This window comes from Seriola lalandi, unplaced genomic scaffold (assembly GCF_002814215.2).
Source record: "Seriola lalandi dorsalis isolate HSWRI2012SDOR001 ecotype SW California unplaced genomic scaffold, Sedor1 jcf7180002054311, whole genome shotgun sequence".
NCBI lineage: Eukaryota > Metazoa > Chordata > Actinopteri > Carangiformes > Carangidae > Seriola > Seriola lalandi.
Window position 1 is genome coordinate 380,957 of NW_019524864.1, and position 14,708 is coordinate 395,664.

Consider the following 14,708-nt stretch of genomic DNA (forward strand, 5'->3'; position numbering starts at 1 on the left):
GCGTGTGAGTGCATGGTTTTATGTGTGTGTCTAAATTTGGAGGGTGAAGAGTGTAAATGATGTGTCTGGGAAACCTGCAATGAGATGTCAACACATACACACACACACACACACACACACACACACACACACACACAGTTCCTTCCATCCAGCTGGGTTTCTCGCTGGGAGATATGCAGCCCAGTTCATCGCCAGACAGGCGGGTAATATATGACCCCCGCTCCTGCCTCTCTCACACACACACACACACACACGCACACACATCCAGACACACACTCTCAAACAAATACACAACCACATTAGAAGTTTCTACAGAACTAACAGAGCTGTCCGCATGTTCTTCACTCAGACTCCTTTCTCACCAAACCTCTTCCCTGTTTCTTTTGGATGCAGCAACGACAAATTTGCCGTGGAAGCTGCGCTGGTGATCCCCCGGTGCGGATGCCAAGGTGAGAAGGAAACAAGGAGACAAGGAAATAAGGAAGGCGGTAAGGAGACAGACATTCCATCACTGCCCCTGTGGAGCTGCAGCAGGGACGAGCCTACCAGCTGTGGTTTCTAATCGTGAAGAAAGGCAGAGCTGCGAGGAGAACGCAGGTATGCAAGGTTAATTCCCTCTTTATCTCCTTCTTCTTCTATCTCCCCGGCAGCAGCACTGCTTGTATTGCGCGCTAGTGTAGCAGCAGTATGGTTGTTATATTTCATGATGACTTCATATGTGATTTATGTGTGAACAGGAATGAGTCCGCTGAGAGGTTCCCCCTGGCTTTTTATATGCCTCTATGCAGCAGCTGTGTGTGCAGGTACCACACACTGCTCTCACATGTGCATATGCTCACACACCGTCTACCTTCATTCAGATTTATGCACAAATACACCTTCTCCGTCCCTCGCTCTACAATCATTAATGTATACTCAAGTTTAAAATCTAGCACAGACCACACACACACACACACACACTTGTGCCTCCTCTGCAGGTGTGGGTGGTGCAAAGGTTGACAATGTGTCGTCAGAAGTCTGTCGTCATCCATGTGAGGAGCTGGTGATTTTGCTCACTGAGATCCAGGGCCTGCGTATTGTGACCAGCAACCTGCTTGAAGACCTGGAGAGAGTAGTAAGTTGCACAAATAAATGCACATGTATCTGCATGTTTGTTAAAGCTGTATTTATTTTGATATGGCACAGGCAAGAAATTGGATTTTAAAAGAAGAAAAAGAGAGAATTTTGGAACATAATAAAGTTGAAACATATGTTTTTTCATGTGTTTTGAGATGAAAAAGTTAAAGGTGTTATTGTAACGTTTTAACATCAGTGGAAAGTTGTAAATTTTCATGATTATTCGGAACTATTTGAGATAATTTTTAAGAATACTACCAGCCTTTTCAGTGCACTTTACATTGTATGTGACAGGGTTGAGTTTTGTGGGAAATTTGTGCGACAAACCCAACATTGAGTAGTCCGTCTTCCAGTACAAATGGAACAAGCAGCAACAACCTTTATTTTTTTCAGGAAGCGCTGTGGTTTGTGGTAAATGTCCTGGTAGTTTTGGAAAAAGAAAAAATGTCATCAGTGTTCAAATGTTGGCCACTAATCATCTCACCATCGTTCGAGCCTAACACAGCAGGCCCCTGTGTATGAATACTGGGTAAATCTTGATGTTATACATATAAATAGAAAAAAATATTATTTTAATATTTTGAAAATGCTACATGTATGTTTTTGTGTTCTCAGTCAAGAGAAAATGAAGAGATGCGGATCACTTTGGCTGAGCTGAGCAACAGCAGCAGTATTAACAGCATCGGCAGAAGCAGAAGCAGAGGTGGTAGTGGTGGTGGTCGAGGTGGTGGCGGTGGAGGTGGTGGTGGTGGTGGTGGTATTGGTGGTGGTGATGGAGGTGGTGGCGGTGGTGGAGGAGGTGGTGGCAGTGGAGGTGGTGGCAGTGGAGGTGGTGGCAGTGGTGGTGGTGGCGGTCGAGGTGGTGGTGGCAGTGGTGGTCAAGGTGATGGCAGTGGAGGTGGTGGAGGTGGTGGTGGTGGCGGTCGAGGTGGTGGTGCCAGTGGTGGTCAAGGTGATGGCAGTGGAGGTGGTGGCAGTGGTGGTGGCGGTCGAGGTGGTGGTGCCAGTGGTGGTCGAGGTGGTGGTGCCAGTGGTGGTGGCGGTCGAGGTGGTGGTGCCAGTGGTGGTCGAGGTGGTGGCAGTGGAGGTGGTGGAAGTGGGAGTGGTAATGGTATTGGTGATGGAGGTGGTGGTGGTGGTGGCAGCATTGGCGGCAGTGGTGGCATCGGCAGCAGCAGTGGCGGCGGTGGCAGCGGCGGCCGCGGCAGCAGCGGTGGCGGCAGTGGCAGCAACAGGGGCGGCAGTGACGGCAGTGGCAGTGGCAGCAGCAGTGGCGGTGGCAGCAGCGGTGGCGGTGGCAGTGGCGGCAGTGGCGGCAGTGGCAGTGGCAGCAGCAGTGGCGGTGGCAGCAGCGGTGGCGGTGGCAGTGGCGGCAGTGGCGGCAGTGGCAGTGGCAGCAGCAGTGGCGGTGGCAGCAGCGGTGGCGGTGGCAGTGGCGGCAGTGGCGGCAGTGGCGGTGGCAGCAGCGGTGGCGGTGGCAGTGGCGGCAGTGGAAGTGGCAGCAGCAGGTGGCGGCAGTGGCAGCAGCGGTGGCGGCAGCGGTGGCGGCAGCAACAGCAGCAGCGGCGGCAGCGGCGGCGACGGCGCTGACTACAATGATCTTGACAGAGACAGAGATGAGGAGGTCTGGTGTGTGCAAGACGGACGAATATACGAGCACGGGGAGGATTGGGAGGTTGACAGCTGCACCTCCTGTAATTGCCAGGTTTGTGTTGAACAAATCTCATGTAACTACAACTTAGTAGTGAGGTGTTCCCAGGGAGAGCTCCGTGATTGAACGGAAGATCTGTCATAGATAGACAGCAGGCCTTAACATTATTTAACTTTATGTGTCGCCCTGAGCTTTGACGGGAAGTCCAAGTCAATTCTACATTTTGATTTCACATCTCGCAACAGTCAAAGTCCTCATTTTTGTCACTTAATTTTAATCATTTATATACATGAAGTCTCTTGACTCTGACATGATTGGTGTAAGACCTGAATAACTTAATATTTGATTTTCTAAAGACTTGATTAAATACTTGAATTGAGACTTGAACACCATAACATTTAAGTCTTAAGTTTTGACCTGGTAAAATCTTGGAACAATAAAAGAGTCAGAATTCAAAGTCTCAGGTCCACGTCTCTCATGTAGCCAATAACCCTAAAGAAATTGATTAAAGAAATTTGGGGGAATGCGCATATTTGCTTTTTTGCCGAGAGTTAGATGAGAAGACTGGTGCCAGTCATATATCTGCCTGTTGAATATGAATCTAAGTGTCACAGTTCATTCAGTTATTCATTCATTCTCTGCCTGCCTTTGCCAAGAATCACTAACTCACTTGTCATTTCAGATCCTGCCACTCACACATGCCCTGCAGTAACCCCAGCCTTTCCCCATCTTCATTCCCCATTTACTTCTCAGTATACATGTATATACCAGTCCACTTTCACCTACACTCTGCCAGAGTGTCTCTTGTTCCATCCCATCCGTAGTCTTCCAGCCTTACCAACCTGTTAATAAAGGTGACCTGTTTTGAACTTTTTAGTGGTATCTCTAAGTCAGGCGTTTGAGTCCTTCTAATTCGTAGCATAAAGCCTGGAAACAGCAGGAAACAGCTGGCCTGGCTTTAGTTCTTAAGTAAAAACAATCCACCAAATCCAGGAATTCACTGCCACCAGCCAAGAAATAGTCTGGCACACCTTCTTTAATGTGCATGAGACTTAGAGGTGGTCAAGAGATGGCTAGCTTAACTTAACATAAAGGCTAAAATCATGGGGAGACTGCTAGATTGTCCAAAAAAAAAAAGCTAAAGCTCTTTTTATATCTTGTTTGTTTTGACAAAAACCTTGAAAGGTAACTTGTGGTTTTATGGGACGTGAAGAGCCAAACAATTTCTTGGCCGAGAGCAGTGACTTCCCTTGGACAGAGCCGGGCTATCTGTTTCCCCCCGCTTCTAGTTTTTATGCTAAGCTAACGGTCTCTTGGCTGTAGCTTCACATTTGACAGAGACACGAGAGCGGGATCAATCTTTTCTAACTCTCGACAAGAAAGCGAATAAACATATTTCCCCCAAATGTCAAACTAATGCTTTGAAATGTATTTACCAGTTGGGGAAGTTTGACTTTGTATCCAATGTGGTTTCATTTATTTCCAGAGCTGCCTTTGTTAGCATCTATCTATATTTTATGCTTGCTTCATCGACCTCTCCGAGTCTGTTTCTCCTTATAAAATATCATTAGTTTTGAGTCATGACAGCATACCGTTCCTCTGCAAGGACTGGCATCTAGCAGAAGCATCTGGCTCAAATAACATGGTATGACTAATAATATCCTTACAATATGAACACTGGTATGTCTCTCCATTACCTTGTTAAGGATGGAAAGGTGGTGTGTCAGCAGGTGTCTTGCCCCCCTGTGTCCTGCCTCAATCCATCCTTCATTGATGGAAAGTGCTGCCCTGTCTGTCTCAGTAAGTCTGATTTGCTGTCATCTATGATATACTGTTGAAAACATGCTCAGATCCCACAATGTGATAGAAGTATACTAACAGTGTTTGTGTGTGTGTGTGTGTGTCTTTGTGCACAAAGATAACGGAGACGGCTGGTCCCCATGGTCTGAGTGGACCCACTGTTCCGTCACCTGTGGACGAGGAGGGCAGCAAAGGGGCCGATCATGCAACGGCATCATGCCGGCCTGTGCTGGCCCGTCACTTCAAACCCGCAGCTGCATGTTGATGAAGTGTGAGCGCAAGGGTAGGACATCACTCTGCACATCTGATCCATCACATGTCTTGAATTCATTTATTTTCTGTGATTGATTGAACACGAACCTATCCAAAGGAAATAAGAGAATATTCCTCAAAGAGCAAACATATGGAACTTCAGGCGAAAGGATTTTGGACATTGCCGTCATAATTGGAAACATGTTGTTTTGGTTCTATAAATGTGCACACAGTGTGGAGCTGTGGTGATGGTCTGTGTTGAATTCTACTCAAACACATTCCCACACACAAAAAACATTGTTTTTATGCACTTTTATTTATGTGCATGTTTTATGTGTAGCGCGTGCAGATGGGAACTGGGGCCTGTGGTCTCCTTGGTCTGCGTGTACAACCACATGTGGAGAGGGACACATCACACGAGTACGTCTGTGCAACAACCCTCCACCACATAAGGGTGGAAAGGGGTGCTCGGGCAGCGCCAGGGAAACACAAGCTTGCAACAACACACTCTGCCCCAGTGAGTATGGGAGTACATATGCACACATGAAGTGTACTGTAGTACTTTGCTGCCTTACAGGTAAATAACACCATATGTTTGTCTGTAGTTGCTGGAGGCTGGACGTCCTGGAATGAATGGTCGCTGTGCTCAGAGTCTTGTGGAGGAGGCCTTTCAAGTCGCCAGAGAGAGTGCATAAACCCTGTCCCCCAGAATGGTGGGAAGCGTTGTGCTGGAGACGCCGTAGACTATGAAGCTTGTAACAAACAACCATGTCCCATAGGTAAACTTAACCATGTCCACAAACCTCAGGGAAAAGGTATATCTTATTTGTGTAAGCAGATATTGTTCTATAAGTAGGCTAAGCTTCACATCCATGGACAAACCTAATCCTTTTTTGTTGGAGGAAACATATTTACAAACAATAGAGGATTAAAAACAATATCCTACAGTGTTTATTCTCCCTTTATTCAATTATTGAGGCTTAGGACAGAGTGAATGATTCAAATATGAATTTCCATTGACCCAATCTTGGATTATTTGCTTTGTGGCTCTGTGTTTTCAGACACGTGTTTGCTGTCAAATCCATGTTTTCCTGGGGTGCAGTGCACATCATATAGCGATGGATCATGGGAATGTGGACACTGTCCGTTGGGTTTACATGGCAATGGCACTCAATGCGACGACGAGAATGAGGTAATAACTACATATCTCATGTTAGTTAAAACTGGGAAGTGACAGTCTATCATGAGGGCAGGCACAGGATCAGACTACAGATGTGGGGCTTTAGAAACAAAAAATTCCTGAATTATTATTGCATTTTATAATGGAAGACAACAAGTTCAACGCCTTGAGAGGCTCTGACATAAAAACTAGCTTGTCAGAATTTTTCTGGGGATATCAAAGTCAGTCTGTCAATAGGGCAGGCAGTCAACCCCAGTGTTTGAGACTGAAATATGTCAACAGCTATTGGATGGATTATCATAAATTTTTTTAAGGACATTCATGGTGCCCAGAGGATGAGCGCTAAAGACTTTGAAGATCCCTGATTTTTCCTGTAATACCACCATGCAGTTGATGTCTCTGGTTTTTAGCAAAATGCCCCAACAACTATTGGATAGATTGTCATGAAAGTTTATAGTGCTATTCATGGCCCCAAGAGGATGAATCCTAATGTCTTTGGTCCTGCCTGATCACCTTTGCACTTCATGCAAGTTTTGAAAGACCCAAATGATATATGATTGGTCAGAGTTTAACCTCTAGTCCATAACTCAAGTCCCTGATCAGCTGATCTGACACAGTGACCATCTCAAAAAACATAAATATTCTGTCGTCAGATCCTGGCAAGACATAACACAGTTGTACAAAAAGTTCATGTTTGATATGCTGAACACGGTTAATCCCTCTCTCTTCAGTGTGAAGTGGAGGGTGTGTGTTTTACAGAGTGTGTAAACACAGACCCTGGGTACTACTGTCTGCCCTGTCCTCATCGCTACAAAGGCACACAGCCATATGGCCTTGGACTGCAGGCAGCCCAGGAAACCAAGCAGGCATGTGTTTTACTCTTCCAGCCTTACATGTCTTTTTTTGTACCAACTACTTTCATCATGATCCACTTTTGTATTCTCAAATGCTTTGCTTTTGTTGCAGGTGTGCGAACCATACAATCCTTGCAAAGACAACACACACACCTGCCACAAGTATGCTGAATGTATATACCTGGGCCTAGCATCTGAGGTCTTGTTCAAGTGTGTGTGTGCTGTTGGGTTTGCGGGTGATGGCTTTTTGTGTGGTGACGACTCAGATCTAGACGGCTGGCCCAACTACAAATTGACCTGCAAGCAAAATGCGACCTATCACTGTCAAAAGGTAAAAAAATGACAACACTGAAACTGAAGTAAAGAATTTTAATCTGATTATCTGCAGCTGTGTTCTGGTTGGATGTGGTTCCACTAAAATGAGCTGTGATTGGCTGCAGGATAATTGCCCCACGATACCAAACTCTGGACAGGAAGACCTGGACAGGGACGGACTGGGAGACGCCTGCGATCCTGATGACGACAATGATGACATCATAGATGAGAGGGTGGGATCGTGATCGAGAGTAACTTTGAGAATACCGTGTCTGACAAACAGGTGTATATTCACATCCTCTGTTTGTGTATGTGTATGTATATTCGTGTCTGAATGGGGCTGTTTGGTGTAGGACAATTGCCCTCTGGTGTACAACCCCCGGCAGTATGACTCGGACAGAGACGGGGTCGGGGACCGATGTGACAACTGTCCGTTTGAGAGCAACCCACTGCAGACAGACACTGATGACAACGGAGAGGGAGACGCCTGTAGCATTGACATGGATGGAGATGGTAGGAGCTACTTACTTATGGATACTTATCCAATGCTTTGTTCTCTCCTCCCTCTTCTTTAATTGCACAATAAGAACACGGTTGTAAACAGGATTTTCCCCAAATTTAAACACTCTTACCCAGTACTGTACCCATTAGCTGCCCCGTATTTACAAAAGGATTTATGGTGTAATTTATTTCTCCTTTCCTCTAAGATGCCCATTTGTTACTCCCTTGTTCCCCGTAGTCTTGTTTTCTTCCAGTGTATCTGCATTTAAGGATCACTGGAACCGGTCAGCGTTGTATTGGCACCTGATTCATACAACAAACCTCGCCAATACTGTAAATTGTGAGCTGTATTATAAAATGCTACCATAATTTACTGAGAAAAAGTGGATGTAATATGGATTTAATTACATTTCCCCAAACACAGTATTGATTGGTTGCTGGGGCTTGTTTTTATGTATCAAAAGAGTAAAAGCCACAAGAAACGTATTATATCCGATGTCTCTGTCTGCGTGTGTGTGTGTGTGTGTGTGTGTGTGCGTGTGTGTGTGTGTCCCTCTTTCTCCAGAGGTTCTGAATGATCGTGACAACTGTCCCTTAGTCTACAACACTGACCAGAGGGACACAGATATGGATGGTGTCGGAGACCAGTGTGACAACTGTCCCCTTCTACACAACCCACTGCAGGTTCCTGAAAACACACACAAATAAAAACACACAATGCTCAAAAGATCACATGTATTGACTTATGTACTGACAAAACTACAGTTAATGTGGTTGTGTTGCCTCACAGAACATCTGGTCTGGGATCCACATTTAACCAGCGGGATCCAACAAAACTGTCCTAACAATTTATTAGTGGCAGTAAATCTTGGAAGTCTATGCGGGGAGTGGCTAATGGAAAACTAATCATGGAGTCTTGTGATTTAACTCTAATTTAAACATATACAGTATATTACATGCATGTGTGTGTGTGTTTGCAGCTTGACTCTGACAGTGACCTGGTCGGGGACATGTGTGACGACAATGACGACATCGATGAGGACGGCCACCAAAACTCTCTAGACAACTGTCCCTACATCCCCAATAGCAACCAGGCCGACCATGATAACGACGGGAGGGGGGACGCCTGTGACCACGACGATGACAACGACGGTATCCCTGACGACCGGGACAACTGCAGACTGGTGCCCAACAGGGACCAGCTGGACTCTGACGGTCAGTGCTGTTGCAATGGCACAGTAGGTCTTAAAATCCAAAACAAGCCTAATCTGCGGACACTCCCTCAGCAGATGTGAGAACAGCTCTGATATCATCATACAGATGTGAACAAACGCTGATTAATCTGCTGTCGCACAGGGAAAATATTTTGTGATAAATGGATTTTGCAGTCGTGCAGTAAAATCTTGTGACCGCGAGTCCAATGATCCAGGTCATGTTAATGTTGGACATCAACATAAACAGTTTATAGCTCTCTGCAGTGTGATTAATCATACTTAAAACATTGTTAAATCTATCCACCATCATACAGGACCTTCTTACCACATTTGTATGTTTCCGATCCAGTCCTTTTTGTTCCCTTCTTGGCAGAAAATCATAGAAAGTCGCATCGTTACACTCAATGTCTCTATACCTCTCTCGCAGGTGATGGCAGTGGGGAAGCATGTTTTGATGACTTTGACAACGACAGTATTCCAGATGCACTAGATCCCTGTCCACTGAACCAGGATATTGGGTCTACAGACTTCAGGAAGTTTCAGGTTGTTTTGCTGGACCCACAAGGCACAACACAGTCTGACCCCCTCTGGGTGATCCGCAGCCAGGGTAGAGAGCTGCTGCAGACGGCCAACTCGGACCCAGGCATCGCTTTAGGTCAGATGGGTCATGACTCCAGAAAAATCAAAACCCCATTCCAAGTATAGAGAAAATTGTTGTTGGAGTCTAAAAAAACAAAAACAAATGTCCCCTCGGTTTGAACAGGATACGACAAGTTCAGTGCCGTAGACTTCAGTGTGACCTTTTACGTGAACACCAACCGAGATGACGACTACGCGGGAATTGTGTTCGCCTACCAGTCCACCCAGCGCTTCTATGTTGTCATGTGGAAACAGGTGAGACTTTAACACTGATGATTACTATTATTGGCTTCAATTCAGTGGCAGCAGACGTTTCCTTTGAAATGGACCTTTAAAACCTTTAATTTAAGGTTGGAATCAAAAGGTATTTCAGCTTCAAATATCTCCTTGACCGAACTCTCCTTTGCATTTCTTACAGTTTGTACATTAGAGTTCTCACTCACAGAAATGGAAAAGTGCATAACAGAAAAGGAGAGACCTGACTTTTCAAGCTCATCTTTTTGTGCACAGCGACAGTCCTCACATACGTCAACTCAACCTTCACACTCTTTCATCCTCCATGTTCTTTCTCTCAGGTGTCTCAGGCTTACTGGGAGAAAAGGCCATCCAAAGCTTTTGGCACAGCGGGAGTCTCCATCAAACTGGTCAACTCCACCACAGGACCAGGGCAGTATCTACGAAACGCCCTCTGGCACACCGGAAATACCAGAAACCAGGCACGAACCAGTCTTTTCACAGTATATTCTGCTTGTCATAAAACACTAAAGTTCTTTTTTGAACAGACAAACCTTCTCTAAGAATGACCTTGGACAGACTCTTCTGTGTTAGACTGATACAGTATACATCAGATACTAAAGTATAATATTCTTGTCCCTACTGACTTTTTCATGTGTCTATTTCAGGTCAGAACTTTGTGGCATGACCCCAATAAAATTGGCTGGAAGGACTTCACCGCCTACCGCATGCACCTTATCCACAGACCCAAAACTGGGTTTATCAGGTACAAACACAGTCATCACATAAAATAGCTTCATCATATAAGGTGTCATTTTTATCACTGGATGATCAGCAAGAGTCCTGAATGAGACAGAATCCAGAATATCCAGCTTATGTGAGGAAATTGCTCTTTCCATCTGTGTTTTCTCTCTTTTAACTGGAGATATTGCTCTCTTAAATATAGTCACGGTTATTTCTACAAGGATGGTCATAAACAAGTCAGCTGATATGTGAATCTGTACATGTATGAACTGTTCGTTGCTCGATTAGTTTTCCTCTTTGGAGCCTGAGCTTGTCATAAACCACAGCTGGATTACGATCGTGGAATTCGACCAACATTCGAGCTGTTGAACTCTTGTGGGCTTCCTCCGGGGACCAACAGATCTTTCCTAGTGGAAATACCTCCACATTAGCAGTAACCTTTTAACTTTCAATTTACAGTTAAAGTATTTGATATTATTGGCTTGGCCTTTAAAGGACCATGCCAATGTTTTAGCCAATTTACTACATGTGACAAATAGCAGACACTCAAGCAGACACTATTTCCCATCCATTTCTGTGTTCTATTAAAATCATCTTGTAGGAATTTAATATTTACTTGAGATGAGTGAGAATCATGTCTGTATCTATTTTTGTGAAAAAACATAGTCAGATCAATCTGTCTTCGCAACCACTAACGTGAAATTATATTACTTCAATAACACTACAAACAGGCAAGCTGCTTTGTGCGGACCAACCACTGCAAATGTCTGCGAGTGGATTTTCATAATCTAATGAAGTGAATGAAAGCAAATAGCTGAAAATTCAAAACTCTCAAACACTAAAGCACACCTAAAAACCACTAGCATCCCTGTAAAACAGATTTCAATTTTTGCAAAATGGGCAAAAATATGCAAAAAACACTGGTATGTTCCTTTAAATCGCACATTTTGGACTCAGTCAGTATCAGCTCAGTTCATGTAGGTTTTAGTGGAACAACAATCTGCTGAATAACTTCTTAAATCTGTGGAAATCACATTCAGAGTCGCCCTTGAAGGAATAATTCACTCTCAGATGTTCTTACACTCGAGGATATCATCAATCTCCACGAGTTATTTTATGATAACAGTGTAATTCACTTTCTTTGTTGTACCCAGTTCTCCTCAACCTGCCACATCTACTTCTACTTAGTACTTCTCACTAATGGAATTTCAAAAAAAAAAAAAAAACCTCCAGGCAATGAGTTTTTTCTGTGCTTTGTGCTTGTGCTTTTGTGTTTATGTGCAGATGGAGAGAATCACATCAGTACTAAAGCGATGTTTTCAAGCCGAGAAAAAGAGAGGTGAATGAGAACAAGGCTGTTATGAGCGTAGCCCAGTTGTTTAAATAGTTTTATAGAAGGCTATCTTTGAAGCATTGGCTATGCTGCACTGTGGGTACAGAACGATTGTTGTGTAGGATGACTGTACAGCTGCACACTTATTGAATGTGAGCCTGAAAAGAAGCCCCTGCTCTTTGATTGTGAAGGACGGACACACATTGATTTTTTTTTCATTTTTTTTATGGCTGTTACAAAGTTCCATTGTAACTGCTTTAAATATCTCCCCATTTGACGTCATGTCCTCAATATCATCCCCTGGAATACGCGTTAAGAATGGGAACTGGAAAGAACGCACACAGAATTGCAGTGCTCATTGCCATTAGTGATGAAAGAAGGACTCAGATACCTTTTTTTGAGCAAAAGTAGCAATACCACTTTGTATAATATACATAAGGAGTAAAAGTCCATTCAAAATGTTACTTCAGTAAAAATAAGTATTTCTGGCAAACAAGAACACAGATACCCACAATGCATTTTAATGTTGCAGCTGCCTCAGGTGACAGTGATTCAGCTGTTTTCTGTAGTTGTTGGGTAAATGTAGTGGAGTGGAATACCTCAGACTGGAGGTACAGCATTTGAATGAATGAATGAAGTTATAGCTGGACTGTATCTATAGACAAATATAAATGGCTTCCATTGATTAGTATTGTATTGCTGTGTTCCTTTTCGCAGGGTGGTGGTGTATGAGGGCAGGGACATTTTGTCCGACTCGGGGGCGGTGTACGACCACACCCTGGCTGGAGGCAGACTGGGATTGTTTGTCTTCTCTCAGGAACACGTCCTCTTCTCAGACCTCAGATATGAGTGCAGAGGTGAGACATCCTGTCAAAACTTTTGTCCTGGCTACCGATCATAGGTGGAGGCAGCACTTAGATCCTTTACTTAAATCCTCTTCTCCGTTCTTTGTAAAAGCATTTACACCATTTGCAATCCAATACCTATGCATGATGCATAATAAAAGTATTTATTATGCACAAAATTGACCTGTGACTGATGTATTATTAGATAATAGATTGTTAATTCTGATGCAACCAAGAGAAGCCAAAGCCACTAAAGCTGTATTTTATAAGCTCAATTTATGTTTTTATGTCATGTTATGTTTCTTTTTTATTTAAAATGTTAGTAGTAGTATAATATGTACCTCTGAACTGCAATGGGGTAGAAATATAAAATAGCATAAAATGGAAATTCACAAGTCAAGAACAAGTATATCTTCAGCATTTGCAAATCCATTCCTCTCATGACACGTGTCTCTCTGATGACCATATCTGTAATCTGATTTTCTTGATTTTTTTCCACAGATAACTGAAATTTGCCGGCACATTCAGGAAGCTCTACATCAACCCACCAGGGATGCACATTTATTCCGGAAGATCTTAATACAATTGAGAGGGAGAGAGGATGCACCAGATCCAGGCATTTATCCAGCCAAGACTATCAATTACTGACCATCATCTATCTATCAGCTTTTCGTGCAACAGTATTGATCTCATTTGCTGTATGTTACTGCAGGACTCTGACAGCATCTGACAGTAACTTCTTATTGCTTTTCATTTGGGCTTTCCTATTGGTTGTAAATAATTATTTATTGCCAGCTACCAAATATAAAAGGAAGAGATATTAGGATGAACAGACGATGGAGTCAGTGGAGAAGATTTCTGGTGGTAACTTATCAATAAAAGACTTTTTTTCCCCAGTTGTTTCTTTTTTTTGTTTCTCTTCTGATGACGCCAGTGCAGTTCACATACGCCTGTGGAAACGTGGTCTCCAGCGCCTTCAAGTGGTACAAGTGATATTTACAAATGATTTAGCAGACAAAGGTTATTTGAGGTTGCAAAAGCCAGTGGTGGAAGAAGTCTTCAAATAATTTATTTATACAGGAATAAAAAAAATAAAAATACTCAATAACAATTTGTAACCCTGCATTCAAAATATTATTCAATAAACGTACTATCTCATTATACAGAATAACTGTCAGTAGTTGGTCAAGGTGGGGCTCATTTGAACTATTTCATAGGATGTTAGGAAACATACAAATGTGGTAAGAAGGTCCTGTATGATGGTGGAAAGATTTAACAATGTTTTAAGTATGATTAATCACACTGCAGAGAGATATAAACTGTTTATGTTGATGTCCAACATTAACATGACCTGGATCATTGGACTCACGGTCACAAGATTTTACTGCACGACTGCAAAATCCATTTATCACAAAATATTTTCCCTGTGCGACAGCAGATTAATCAGGATGGGATGTTTAATCTATACCATAGCAGCATATTTTATAACATTCAAGTAAAGTCCAAGCAGCCTACCTCAAATACACAAGTGCAGTAGCCTACTTGAGTAAATATAGTTAGTTACTTTTACCAATAGCCAAGGTTAATAAGAATTGAATTAGTTATCACCAAACATAATATACTAGATCAACGATTAAACATCCTGCAAAAAACAAATATAAACAACAAAAAAAGATTTCCTTTATAGAGAGAAATATGTAGCCAACATTCCTTAGAAACAATTAAAGCCATGTTTTTTACTTTTTGTTTTAAGTGGTTTTATTTTTCTGTAGCTTATCATTTACTTACTTAATCTTACTTAATCTTTTTTCTTGACATTATTATTTCAAAGTTTTTACAGAAATAAATCTGTGTCTCCAAATAAACCTGACCTTGTGTCTCATGGAAAATAAATCCTTTGTAATGATTCAAAACACAAAACCTGTTCAACCGGTTGGAGTGGGAAGTGCAGCAAGGCACAACGATACACACACACACACGCACGCACGCACGCACACACACACACACACACACACACAGACACACACTCT

At 43.1% G+C, this 14,708-nt stretch overlaps 1 protein-coding gene across 1 annotated transcript; it reads left to right on the top strand.

Annotated features, from left to right (window-relative positions):
* Positions 1-253: 253 nt before the first annotated feature.
* LOC111655230 (thrombospondin-2-like) lies at positions 254-13,574 on the top strand. Its single transcript, XM_087174074.1, has 22 exons — positions 254-606; positions 738-803; positions 978-1,114; positions 1,732-1,870; positions 1,926-2,821; positions 4,474-4,567; positions 4,686-4,850; positions 5,160-5,336; positions 5,425-5,598; positions 5,881-6,011; positions 6,731-6,865; positions 6,966-7,184; positions 7,294-7,401; positions 7,522-7,681; positions 8,235-8,353; positions 8,650-8,884; positions 9,311-9,538; positions 9,647-9,777; positions 10,098-10,238; positions 10,425-10,522; positions 12,551-12,690; positions 13,180-13,574. Exons 1-22 carry the CDS (start codon positions 600-602, stop codon positions 13,185-13,187), a joined length of 3,708 nt encoding a protein of 1,235 aa, XP_087030200.1. The 5' UTR covers positions 254-599; the 3' UTR covers positions 13,188-13,574.
* Positions 13,575-14,708: the final 1,134 nt, after the last annotated feature.

Bases quoted from the DNA above. Each gene is read 5' to 3' on its own strand.
- LOC111655230 (XM_087174074.1), top strand. The intron at 804-977 runs GTACCACACACT...CCTCCTCTGCAG, and splicing joins TGCAGCAGCTGTGTGTGCAG to GTGTGGGTGGTGCAAAGGTT. The intron at 5,599-5,880 runs GTAAACTTAACC...CTGTGTTTTCAG, and splicing joins CAAACAACCATGTCCCATAG to ACACGTGTTTGCTGTCAAAT.